Source organism: Mastomys coucha, unplaced genomic scaffold, assembly GCF_008632895.1.
Source record: "Mastomys coucha isolate ucsf_1 unplaced genomic scaffold, UCSF_Mcou_1 pScaffold22, whole genome shotgun sequence".
Taxonomy (NCBI): Eukaryota; Metazoa; Chordata; class Mammalia; order Rodentia; family Muridae; genus Mastomys; species Mastomys coucha.
Genome location: NW_022196905.1, coordinates 109,804,242 through 109,817,903, shown reverse-complemented (window position 1 = coordinate 109,817,903; position 13,662 = coordinate 109,804,242). Strand labels below are relative to the sequence as shown.

At 48.3% G+C, this 13,662-nt stretch overlaps 1 protein-coding gene across 1 annotated transcript in view; it reads left to right on the top strand.

Moving 5' to 3' along the window:
• Srrm4 (serine/arginine repetitive matrix 4) overlaps nt 1-13,662 on the top strand; it is a 157,324-nt gene that overhangs the window by 104,023 nt on the left and 39,639 nt on the right. The window contains exon 2 of the mRNA XM_031337618.1: nt 10,126-10,272. Coding sequence (XP_031193478.1) covers nt 10,126-10,272 — 147 coding nt within the window. The remainder of the gene's footprint in view (nt 1-10,125; nt 10,273-13,662) is intronic.

The following is a 13,662-nucleotide window of genomic DNA, read 5'->3' as shown; positions in this document are numbered from 1 at the left end:
TCTCTGGCTCACCAAAGGAAGTAAATAAAAAGGTATGAGAGCACCGGAGTGGTTAGTTGAGAAAAGGATCAGCCAAACTGGCAGGAGGCTGAGAGACGGCCATGGCCGTGAACATAATCAAAATATATTATGGACATGTATAGAAACGCCACAACAAAACCTAGTGTGGTGCGTCGTTCATAGATCCTAACAAAGAAGTGTTGTCTCTAAGACTGAGCTCCATAGGTCCGGTCACACACACCTGTCTCTACCCTCCCAGCCCTTGACCTCTCTTTCATGCCCTATATCCAATCCATGCGCAGACCCCGTTGATTCTGTCTTGACTGAGAATCCGGACCCTGCCAAGCATGGTTGCAGGAACAGAACCGGCTCCGCCCACCATCCTCCCTCTCTCTAGCTCCGCCCACCATTCGCCCTCTGTTCACCCCACCACCCACCACTTGCTCAGTTCTGCCTCACTGCTGGTCGTCAGTCTCTGGTGTGCTCCTACCTCAGAACCTTTGCACTGGCTGTGCCCTCTGCCTGTTACATTTTCCCAGGCATGCTCCGGGCTTACACTCTTACCACCTTCAAGCCTCTGCTAGAACGTGACCTCCGATTAGCTCATTTGAAACTGCAATGTTCTACCAGGAGCACTTCACATCCCTCCTGGGAGCACTCTACCTCCTATGTTCCACTTCCTCTCTCCACATCTCTCATCACCATCTGATAATCACCGTCTTTATGATTATCGAGTGGTTATGTCTGTTCTCTGCACTCTACTGCCACCTCAACAGAATGAATGAAAGCTACAGACATCAGCGGCTCTTGTGTTCCACTGCCTCCCGTGCTGACAACATAGATCGCATACAGTAGGTGCTCAATAACTATGTCCCGAATGGAGAAGAGTCGAATGGTTTTTCGTAGACCCTATCCGGAGTTTTCTCTCTCCCAGCTCATGTACCAGGTCTCATCCCACGCTGAACCCAGGTTCCCTCTTAGGCTTAAAAGGTCTCACGAAGAGAGCTATCTCTGCTCACTCCATCCCTCCTCTCAGTAGCAGCCATGATGATCCCCTAGAGCAGTGGTTCTTAACCTAGGGGTCACCAACCATCCTTCACAGGGTCACCTAAGGCCATCGGAAAACACAGATATTTACATTACGATTCATAACAGTAGCAAAATTACAGTTATGGAATAGCAGTGAAAATATTTTTATGGTTGGTGGTTACCACAGTATGAGGAACTGTGTTAAAGGGTTGCAGTATTAGGACTCACGGTGAGAACCCTGTCTTAAAGGGACCCATCTTCTCATGATCTCTCCATGGGTGCTGTGCATTGTATAATCAACAGCTGCTCTCCTCGGAGGACTCCACAGCCTGGGTCTGCTGAAATCCTGGCAGATGCAAAGGTCCCAGGCTGGAGAGAGAAATGACACTCTTGCCCACAGCCACAGACAGTGGCAGGATCGGAGCATGAACCCAGGTCAGTGGGACTCCTGAGCTAATGCTTTCACAGTGTCACCTAACTATTCCGTGACACATTCAAGTGGGAAGCTGTTCCTTCTAGGCAGGCCCAGCCATCAGTTCTAATCTCCTGCTCGGCAGTTTGATCCCTCACTGCAGATCAGCAGTCGACAGTCCAGCCTGTGGAAAGAGGCATGACTGGGTGAGCTGGGAGTTCACTGGGGTTGGGGATGAGGACCAGCATACAAGTATGCTCTGTAATGAGGATTCAGAACCCAGGCCCAGGTGAGAGACTGACATGCTTGGCTAAGCTGGACCAGAAACTCTGAGCTGAAGTTTTCCACGTTTCATTCTTTTGGTTTTATTAGCCTGCACTTGATCTATGAGTCTCTGTCTCGTTCTGTCTCTGTCTGTCTGCCCATTTCTCTCTCTGCCCATCTCTCTCTGTCTCTCTGTCTGTCTCTATCTCTGTCTCTCTGTCTCTCTCTGTGTCTCTGTCTGTCTGTGTCTCTGTCTGTCTGTCTGTGTCTCTCTCTGTTTCTGTCTCTCTGTTTCTGTCTCTCTGTGTATCTGTCTCTGTCTCTGTCTCTGTCTCTCTGTCTCTCTGTCTCTCTCTGTCTCTCTCTCTCTCTCTGCCTCTCTCTCTCTCTCTCTCTCTCTCTCTCTCTTTCTCTGCCTTGAACCACTCACCTACTGTCTTAGGAAAGCAGAGTGAAAGACTGCCTGTCTCAATAGCTCCCAATGGTTCCTAACGCTGTGACCTTTAACGCAGCTCCCCCATGCTGTGTGACCCCCAATGCAGTTCCTCATGCTGTGGTGACCCCCCCATAACATTGTTTTCATTGCTGCTTCATAACTGTAATTTTGCTGCTGTTGTGAATCACAATGTAAACATCTGAGATCTCTGCTGTCTTAGGCGACCCCGTGAACGGGTTGCTTCGCTTCCAAAGGGGCCATGACCCACAGGTTGAGAACCACTGGCCCTGTCTTTGCAGGTCAGCCTAGGATCAAGCCTAAATCCCATGTAGATTCGGCAACTTGACTATTCCAGGAGCAGCAGCACCAGGGATGGATTAAGATGTAAACACCCAAGCCCTCCCCAGCCCCACTGAATCAGCATTCACTAGGACAGGATCTCCTCATGGCTCACATGCACATTAAAGCCCAAGAAAGCACTGTGCACATGGCTCTGGAAGACTCTTCTTCTCTTTCCTAACGCTTGCCATCCATCCTCCCCTCCCCCATCTGTCTATTCTAACACGCTGTATCCAGGGTAGTTATAAGAAGTTTCTCTGCTCCTATGCCCTTCCCTCTCAGCTTCCCTGACCAGTTTCCATTCACCCTTCAGGGATCTCGCCTCAGTCTCCTGCCCACATTTTCCAGGCTGCTTTGGGTGCCTGTGTGGGGCACCACGGCCCCTTAAACTTTGGTCCCCTGGCTTTTATTTCCTAGTTTAGGGATTTCCTCTGCTTCCATGATGAAGTGCCCTTGAGGGACTGTGGCATGGGCCAGACCTCTGTATTCTTGTTATACACTGTCAAGTTGATGTTGGGTGAACATCTGTCAGCAATGAATGGAAGGCAGAGGGAACATCATCTTAGGAAACTTTTCTTGTTTTCATCTTGTTTTTCATTCAGTCTTTACTAAAATGTGGGCATCTGTGCCCACATCCAAGTGACACTACCATAAAATCTCCAATCTTTACTCGGGCTTTGCTGCTTTCTTCCAGCCACAATAAGGAAAGCTCGAAGGGTCAAGGCTCCTGTAGATTACCTCCAAGCCGGCTTAATTAACTAGATTAACCTTGAAAAAGACCTAGAGTTCCAAGACTCTAGGCCAGAGTCCCAGGAGCTGAGGCACAAATTAGCCACATCCATCTTATTGCTCGACTGGGTCAGTTCTGGGATGAATTCTGGGACTTCCAGGAGCCTGAAGGTCTGAGCTTCTCAGGAGAATGGAAGACAGAAGATCCCAGGCCTGTGCCAGTACAGGGACACAGGTGGGTTATTCACAGCCTGGAGGCAGAGCAAGGGTGTGGGGGCCTGGGCGATGCCAGGGAGGCGAATCCCTTTTCCTCGCCAAGTCTGTGTCCTCAGCAGTGGGACGGGGAGGGAAACTCATCATGCTGCATTCCGTACAGGGTCCTCAGCATCCACTGAGAGGCCCGGTTAGAAATGCTGTACACGTAGGCACAGCTATGGGGAGACTAGGGAAATCAGAGTCAGGACTATCTCCCAGCCAATGGCCAAGGGCCGTTTCTCCCTGTGAGGTGTAAGATGAATGCCAAGCTCTGTGATGCTCCTGTCCCACAGACACTAGAGGACTATCCAGCATGTTCTGTGCTTCTGCTCAGCACTTCCTTGTAGTTTTGAAGTATGTCTCAGAGTCTCAAAGTACTCCTCTTGCTCTCTCTCTCTCTCTCTCTCTCTCTCTCTCTCTCTCTCTCCCTCTCTCTCTCCCTCTCTCTCTCTTTCTCTCTCCCTCCCCTCCCTCTCTCCCTTCCTCCTCTCCTCTGGCATGCTGACTGGGTATTTATTTCTATCTCTATGCCTCAGTTTCTCCACACTCAGTGAAACTGGCTGCACCTGCTGGCATGTTTCTTTAGAACAAACAATGTGCTGAAGGGTGAGAAAGAACTGTCCATCCCAGTGTCTGGCATTCAGTAGGTACTTAATAGATGCAAACCACTGTTATGAACAAGGGATTGCAGAGAGAGTACTGGCCAAGAAGATAAAAGGCCACAGTTCCAGGCTTGGCTCTGATGTGGATGATGGGGTAGACTTGGGCAACCCCTTTGTGTCTTGAGACCCCAGTTTTCCCACTCTCCATGGAGGTGGCTTGGTTCTAAAGCTCTTGTGGTCAAGCCTTGTTTGTCTGTTTCTAAAACTGTGTTAATTCTGCCTAGGGCTAGGGTCATAAGGATTGACCTCTGGCTCCAGGCCAAATGAGTGGTTTTGTTGTTGTTTTTGTTGTTGTTGTTGTTGTTGTGTGCAGCTGGAAATTCTGCTCCATCTGCGGATGCTTTGATGGAAAATCGAACAACAGCTAGAGACCCAGGCGTCTTAGAGAGTTTTTTTAGAAAGTTCAGCCCTGACTCTTATCAAAGGCTAGGAAATCAGCCGCTCGTTGCCATGACTACAGGTAGCCCCAGTGCCTGGGCCTCTGATTAGCAGGAATGCAGAGAGGAGGAAAAGCCTCAAGGAACTGAGCAATCCCCCTCCTCCTCCCGTGAAGTGGAATGTGCCGGCCCTTGACTCTGTCTCAGCTGTCCCCTGAAGATCTTGCCTTCCTTTAAGTATTAAAAAGAAGAAGAGAAAAAGAAAAAGAAAAGACATTACAACATCGAGTAACTCTGTGGTAAAGACAAAGCAGCTGTGGGCACACTTCGGCAGAAATGGAACACTGAGTCTTTTTCTTAAAGCTCTGAAAAGATTCGAGACTGGAAATAGAAAGACATGATGCAGGCTGTGAAGCCTGGCTTCCTTGAAGGGGGGGGGGGGCTGTGATGCTTTGCAGTCAAGTCCTGTCAAGTCACCTCACCTTGATTTGTAAGAGAGGGTCAAGCCTGATCTGCAGTCTACATGTATTCCTCTGTCCACCCCTCCGTCTTCTCAGCAGCAAACAGATGAAGCATCAGATGTTCTGATGACTCGATGGTCAGAGGACCAGTCCCTAGCTCAAGAACTCATGTGCTCATCCAGAAGATTATCAGCTAAAGGACATATAAAATATTGGCAAGGAAAGCTGTGAGCCCAGTGGTTCCTACCACGGGTGAAGAGGGGACAAGGTGCAGAAGTCGGGGACGGCTCTCTGCAAAGGTGACCCTTGAGAGAGGATGAGGAGATGGCCAGGTGAGGTGCCGCAGGAGCTGCATGCCAGGTGCACAGAACATCAAGTGCCAAGGGCCTGGGGCAGGAAAAGCTTTTGACCTATTTGAGAAACAGCAAGAAGACCATAGGCTCTTAGAAATGGAAAGATGTGGAGAGAAGCAGGAGGTTGGACTGAGGCCAGATCCTGAGGCGTCTTTGGATTCTTCGAGTGTTCTGACAAATGGCTGTCTTATCCGGGATGCTTCTTTAGCGTGTAGATTCCTGGGTCGACCCCTTTGAGACTCTCATTCATTTTATCTATAGTGGGCCTTAGGGTCTTTTTCAGAAACCTCATCGGGAACCTTTGATATTGGGCCAAGCTTGGGAAACATGGGACTCTAAGCTCATTCTCTATTCCAGTTTTAAGAAAGCTGGGCAGAGCTCAGAGATGGCTCAGCTTGCAGCTCAACCGAAGTCCATCTCTTGTGCCAATGAAGGGAGCTGCGTGTGGTGACACACTTGAAGCCATAGGTCTGGAACGGTGGATACAGGAAGATGCCTAAAACTCACTGGGAAGCGAGCCTAGACCTCAACAAGGCCAAAGTCCCAGAGACAGGCTCTGTCTCAGAATGGTATCTGAGGCTGACCTCTGGCCTCCACATGCAGACATGTGTGTATGTGTCTCTGTAGGCAAGAGACAGAGACCAGAAGGTAGTGGGAAGTGGAGCCACAAAAATGTCAGTGTGCCTGGAATTGAATGTTCTATTATGGAGGAGTCTGCGCCCCCCCTTCAGCACTTTCTGTAGGATTTATTATATTTCTGTTTGTTTTACTGCAGATTTCCCAGTGGGTTACCCCAGTCCAGAAAGCTGGAGCTAGCACTATTGGAGAAAAAGATCAAGCTAGGTTAGTGCATCTCTCAGTGCATAGGGACAGAAATTTCACTGCAAAGGGCTTGTCTTTGATCTCACCTCTTGCCATTTCTGCAGGTACTGAGGTCTTTCAACTTGCGTCCTTCTGCCTGGTACACACCTCCCCCTTTCTGGAGATACCCGTATAGAAGGGACACATTATTGTGGGGAAAACAACAACAACAACAACAACAACAAAAAAAAAAAACCAAAACCTACTCCTAATCTTTGCTCCGGCAGGACAGGGACAGGGCGGGTGGGGGCGGGGCAGTAAGCAGTTGTGTTTTACTTTCGGTGAGTTGAGGATGTGGTTGTACCATTCTAGCTCAGAACATCTCACAAGGTCGTAGTCCGATGCCACAAGGATGGTGTCCTCCGCCAAAAGCTTGTTCTGTTCTAGAGGGCTCGTGTCCACATGCTTGCTTGCATGGCTGGATGTCAGTGCTGGCTACTGTGAGGCCTCTCCATGAAGCTGATTGCTCTTACAACATGGCAGATGACGCTCCCTAACGGCCACTGAAGGCAAACACTGACTACTGACCTAGTCTGAAAGTCATACACAATCACATGTCCCACTTGCTCATGGCAAGCAAGTCATTGGCTCCATCCGTTATTTCCAGCAAAGGGAATATGGCTAACAATAGTGTAAATCAATCAGTGGATACATTTTAGGCTGCCTCCTTCTGAACGTTAGTCCTGCGAGTTCCCTCTCCCTCTGTGGCTCATCAAAGGAGTCTTTTCTGACTCTGAAATAATAGCCACCCTCCCATCTTCCCAATCCTCTAGGCTACTCAGTCCTCAACCTAACAGGTCACCTTCAATAAGTCACATTTTCCATACTGTCTTAGTTAGAGTTTTACTGCTGGGAACAGACACCATGAACAAGGAAACTCTTATAAGGACAACACTTAATTGGGGCTAGCTTACAGGTTCAGAGGTTCAGTCCGTTATCATCAAGGTGAAAACATGGAAGCATCCAGGCAGGCATGGTGCAGGAGGAGCTGAGAGTTCTACAACTTCATCTGAAGGCTGCTAGCAGAATACTGACTTCCAGGCAGCTAGGATGAGGGTCTTAAAGGCCACACCCACAGTGACACACCTACTCCAACAAGGCTACACCTTCTCAACAAGGCCACACCTCCTTCAACAAGGCCACACCCACTCCAACAGGGCCACACCCACTCCAACAAGGCCACACCTTCTATGCTACTCCCTGAGCTGAGCATATACAAACCATCACACATACTTATGTGACAATAACCACCTCTTCTATCTGGATATAAACCTCATGGTCATAGAAGCATACCTGACTGGGTCGCTGAATCCCCAAACTGAGAACTGGCACCAAGGTTGGAGTTAATGAATGCAGGTTGGCCTGGGCCAGACAGGAGGTAGCCTTGATTAGAATCACCATCCCTCCTTGGCTGGCAGTGACTTGCCTCTCTGCTTCTGAAGTTACACTGATAAATGGCTGGCAGAGATGGGTGTGTTACTCTGCTCTTGCTTCTCCATGGACTGGGCTTGGTTTGCTCCCTGGAAATGCTAAGGACCAGGGAACTTATCAGATCTGTTCTTTCACTGGCCATAAAAACCAGTATTGATGCAGGAGCTGCAGAAGACACAGGAACTGCAGGGTCCTGGTGCAGAAAGGCCGATGACTTAGACTGATGCTTGACCAGGAGTCAGGAAGCAGGATGAGCTCAGATACACTTGGGACCCTCAAGCTCCTGGATCCTCTTAGTTTGGATCAAGGACTTTGAGTAACAGGATCCTCAAGGACTTGAGTGACTAGGTAACTTCTTGTCCCTTCCTAGGACTCATATTGGCGAGGCATATTTGTGTCCCCCAAGTATTGTGTGGTAGGAGGAAGGAACCTTAAACCTTCATGGGAACTGCTATTCCAATCAGGTGGTCCCACCCCGCAAGAGACACCAGATTGGCTGATTTATGGGAAGGCAAAAGTAATGTAAAATGATATTTTCTCGATCTTTTGGTTGGCATAAGTTATCATTTTCCTCATGCCACGTCAACCGTCCAGAGGCCGACAGTGTTCTCTGTTTCAGTGTTAAGGGACCTGGAAGTCAGGAGTCCAGTGGCTGGCTGTACTGCAGATGCTGAGTGAAGAGCATAGCATCCACATGCACATATCCAATCTCCCTGCGTATCTGATATGAATAACATCACAGGCCACAGTGGATTCCCAGAGCCCAGGACAATAGCAAGCACTGGACATACTATGATACTAAGTGGTTTTTCTCCTTTACAGATGAACCTATGAATAGGTTTTATTTATAAATTAGGTATAGGTGAGGTTAATAATGATAATAAGGAAATGGGGAAATAAAATACTACAAATATGATCTCTCTCTCTCTTAAAATACCAAACAGTGCTTTTACTGTCTCATAAAATGGAAGCACCTGCGTGTTTCCTTTGGTGTAGTCAAATGCCCAGTGTCATTCATTCTCCTGTACCTGAGGGTTTAGTGAGTACAAAAGGGTGACTTGGGCACAGTTCTTGTCATGGTTTGTATATGCTTGGCTCAGGGAGTGGTACTATTAGGAGGTGTGGCCTTGTTGGAGTAGGTGTGGCCTTGTTGGAGTAGGTGTGGCCTTGTTGGAGTGGGTGTGGCTTTGTTGGAGTAGGTGTGGCTTTGTTGGAGTGGGTGTGGCTTTGTTGGAGTAGGTGTGGCTTTGTTGGAGTAGGTGTGGCCTTGTTGGAGTAGGTGTGGCCTTGTTGGAGTAGGTGTGGCCTTGTTGGAGTAGGTGTGGCTTTGTTGGAGTAGGTGTGGCCTTGTCGGAGTAGGTGTGGCCTTGTCGGAGAAGGTGTGGCCTTGTCGGAGTAGGTGTGGCTTTGTTAGAGTAGGTGTGGCCTTGTTGGAGTAGGTGTGGCCTTGTTGGAGTAGGTGTGGCCTTGTTGGAGTAGGTGTGGCTTTGTTGGAGTAGGTGTGGCTTTGTTGGAGTGGGTGTGGAGGTTCCTGTTGGAGGAAGTGTGTTACTGTGGGCGTGGCTTAAGACCCTCATCCTAGCTGCCTGGAAGTCTTGTCTTCCACTAGCAGCCTTCAGATGAAGATGTAGAGCTCTCAGCTCCTCCTGCACCATGTCTGCCTAGACGCTGCCATGCCCCCACCTTGATGATGATGGACTGAACCTATGAACCTGTAAGCCAGCCCCAATTAAATGTTGTGCTTAGAAGAGTTGCCTTAGTTATGGTGTCTGTTCACAGCAGTAAAACTTTAAGACAGTGCTCCAGTACTCAGTTAATCTGCTAAAGATACCTACTACGCGACAGACAGCTGGGTGGTATACGCAGCATGGATACACTGGATTAAAGGATATGCTGTGTCCCAAGCAGGAGACAACGCAAGGTTCCATTGTACTACTAAGCAAAGTATTATGTTTATTCTTGTAATCTGTTTATGGAATTTTCCACTTAATACTTTTGGAGCTTGGATGACTACTTGTTAATAAAACATAAATAAATACCTCTGGATAAGAGGGACATATAATACAGAGACAAGAGTTTTAGCAAAGGAGGGAACTTTATTGAGAGAAAAAGTGAATTCTGGTTCCCAAGACTCTTCCATATTTGAGTAGGAGAACATGTGTGCAGCAGTGACGAATTCTGAGGCCGAGCTGCTCAATGTAGCTCACCTCCTTCTTATAAATTTGTCATAGTTCAGATATCTCCCTTCCTCCAAATGGCTTCACGTTCAGAGTTTGTACCCTTCAAGTCACCAAGGCAGAAAGAGAACCGTGGAGATGACACACAGATCCTGGGTGCCTTGAACTGGAAATGCGCCCCCCCACCTCCTGCCACACTCCACTCAGAGAAAAAAAAAAAGGTCAATGATAATCTAATGATCCCAGTCTAGCAAGGGGCTAGAAAATTGTAGATCTGAATATTTAACATATGATTCTAGATGCCCTAACAGGTTTACCTCTTTATTTCTTCCCCTGCAGGACAGAGCCCCAGAGCAGTCTCTCGCTCCCAGATCAGGATGGACCTTCAGAGAAGCTGGGCCAACGTTTGACCACTGAGGCTCTTGGTACCAACAGCTGGGGAAGAGAGAAGGCCTACAGGGAGCTGGGTCCTGCCAGAGCACACAGGTGAGATGCTGTGCCTCCTTCAAATCAACTGCAAGATAGAGCCAAGTGTGTGATGGTGAAGCCAAAGCTGAGTGTGTGACAGTGAAGTCAGTCAGAGCCAAGTGTGTGATGGTGAAGTCAGAGCTGAGTGTGTGACAGTGAAGCCAGAGCCGAGTGTGTGATGGTGAAGTCAGAGCTGAGTGTGTGAAGGTGAAATCAGTCAGAGCCGAGTGTGTGATGGTGAAGTCAGAGCCGAGTGTGTGACGGTGAAGTCAGAGCTGAGTATGATGGTGAAGTCAGAGTTGAGTGTGTGATGGTGAAGCCAAAGCAGAGTGTGTGACAGTGAAGCCAGTCAGAGCCGAGTGTGTGACGGTGAAGTCAGAGCTGAGTGTGTGATGGTGAAGTCAGAGCTGAGTGTGTGACAGTGAAGTGTGCCCTCTCTGACTCCTTCTCTTTCCCAGGTTCCTCTTTGGGAGCTTGAGCGTGTGGTAACATGTTCTGTCATGGGCCAGAGAGCCAGCATTTTAGGTTTGCGAACCCAATGACTGTTGTCACAACTGTTTAGAGGCAGGATTTGGGGGGTGGGAGAAGAAAAGGAGGGGGAAGGGGAGGGGGAAACAGAAGAGAGGGGGAGAGGAGGAGATAGAGAAGGAAGGAGAGATAGAGAGGGAGGGGAAGGGGAAAAGGAGAGGGAGACAGAAGGGAGGAGAAAACTGAGATGAAAGGGGGAGAGATGGGGGAGGGGAGGAGAGGAGGACAAGGAGATGGGGAGGGGTAAAGAGGAGAGGGGAGAGGGGAATGGAGAAGGCAAGGAAGGGGAGGAGGGGAGAGGAGGGGAAAGAGGAGGGGAGGAGAGGAGGAGATAGAAGAGGGAGGGATGACCTTCACTCCTTCCCTAGCTGGGCCTCTTCCTTTTTCTACCTTTGTCCCTTTGAAAACCCACCATATATCAGATCATCACAGTACTGGCAGGTCTTCCCTCCTCATTGGCTGTCCTGTACATCAATCATCTCAGAAACACCCTCACACACACACACCCAAAAATATACTTTACCTGTCTCCTGGGCATCACTCAATCCACTCAGTTTGATTTTCTAGCTTCACCCCCAACCTGGGTCATTGGTTAGACGAGACCCTGACCAATGAACACACAGAGGTTCTAGGAGAATTGGACTCTAAAAATCATAATTTCACTTTTGTGTCCTGAGCTTCAGAAATGTGTGTGTGCATGTGGGAGTGAGAGTGTGCATACATGTGTGCATATATGCATGTGGGGCCAGGTGTATATGCATATGTGTGTGCATGCATGTGTCTGTGTATGCATGCATGACTGTGTTCATGTATGTGTGTATGAGTGTGTGCATGTAGGAGTGTGAGAGTGCAAGCATATGTGCAGGTGTGTGTGCAGGTGTGTATATGTATGTGTGTGTGTAGGTACATGTTGGGGTAGTGAATGGGTGTGTGGAAATCAGAGGTCAGCCTCAGGTGTTACTCCTTAGGCGCTGCTTGTTTTCCATGTCAGGGTGTCCCACAGGAACCTTGTGCTCACCAGTTAGGTTAGACTGATTGCCCAGCAAGCCCCCGATATCCACTCACTGCATCCAGTGTCTTGATTACAAGCGCACATCAGGAAGCTTGATTTTCTTTTTTAAATGTGGATGGTACATTTTTGAACTCTGGTTCACACCTTAGTTAAACAGCTGTGGATGGGAATATAGACATCTCTTTCTGAAGGCTGAGGCAAGGACTGGAATAGATCAGGCCCTGCAGAAGCTGCTCGGCACTGCTAACCAAGTACCTGATAGAAACAGGGTATGGGAAACGGGAAGAAAGTTTTATTTTGGCTCCTGGTTTCGGGGATGACCAGGCTTCTAGTGACCAGGGTGGGTAAGATCTAAAGGAATTGCACCTTCAGAGATGGTTATGGTGTAAGCTGATGGCCAGGACAGAGTACAGAGAGAGCATGATCAAAACCAGGGCAGGTGTCACCTTCAAAGGTCCACCTTCCTCCAATGACCTACTGACCTACTTTCTTCAAGGAAGCTCCAACTCTTAAAGCTCGAATGGCCTCCCTGAAGTCACTACACTAGCCTGGGAAACAGGGTTCATGAGCTGTGGGAGACATTTCAGATGCAAACCACAGCCATGGCTGTAGGACACGGGAGGTCCTCAAAATAGAAAATTTCTGGTTCAGAGCATCAGAGAGCCAGAGAAGATTCTGGAAATACAATGGACTGCCTTTTTCTAAAGGAAAAAAACGATGACTATCATGTTATCAACTGAGCCGTACAGTGAGTCTAGGCCTCCTGTCCTCTGTCTGAGACTGATTCTCTAAGGAGTTAAAAGCCACAGTAATGATGGTAGTTAATAACCATCAATTGGTATTGGTGATAGGAGAAGTCATACTGATTATGCATAACAACACGTTCTGAAGAGTCTGTCCTCAGAAAATCGTGTTGTCCAAACACCTGAGAGGGGACTTACACAACACCCACTCTGCACCTAAGCTGGGTATCATGTCTACACAGTTCTCAGTGTGGCCAACACCTCTGAGGGCAGTGGTGACTAAAACAGCCTTGGTCAGATGGAGCGCAAGAGCCAACAATGAAGTCAGGATATGAGGCAGACACAGAGGTAGAAATGCTTCTGCCTAAAGCAAATGCTCTTCTATACTCTGATAATAAAAATACAGTGGCTGCATACCCCAACCCTTTGTCAGCACGGTCAAGCATTAGGATCAGCAGATAATTTGTTTGTGCTGTGTCATACCTCACTGAAAAACACACTGGCTTGCCCCCTCCAGCAACACACACACACACACACACACACACACACACACACGAGTGATGCCCTCACTAGGAGTTTCTCAGCTCAAATTTTCATCTAGCAGGACTATTTCATTGATCGGAGCAATGTTACATGACAATGTGACTGTCACACAATTCCCTTACCTCTCAACACATTCAGTGCCAGGCTGGGGAACATGGCAGCAAACTTATGGCCCAGGTACCTGGTTTAATCCCCACCTCTGAGATGATGACAAATCCAAGTTTAAAAAAATCTCTGAGCTAGAGAGGGAACTACAGCATACATCCAGGTCTGTGCGTTTCTAGAACAATCATGTCTTATGCTATTCTTCTTACTTTCGACCTCTGCAGATTCAGCCACAATACCTGGAGCCACAATTAGCACCTCCTTAGCCACTGCACATTTTAAAACAATACATGTAAATGAGATTTTTAAGAATTATTTATTTAATGTATGTGAGTACACACTATAGCTGTCTTTAGACACCCCAGAAGAGGGCATCAGATCTCATTACAGATGGTTGTGAGCCACCATGTGGTTGCTGGGATTTGAACTCAGGAGCTATGGAGGAGCAGTCAGTGCTCTTAACCCCTGAGCCACCTC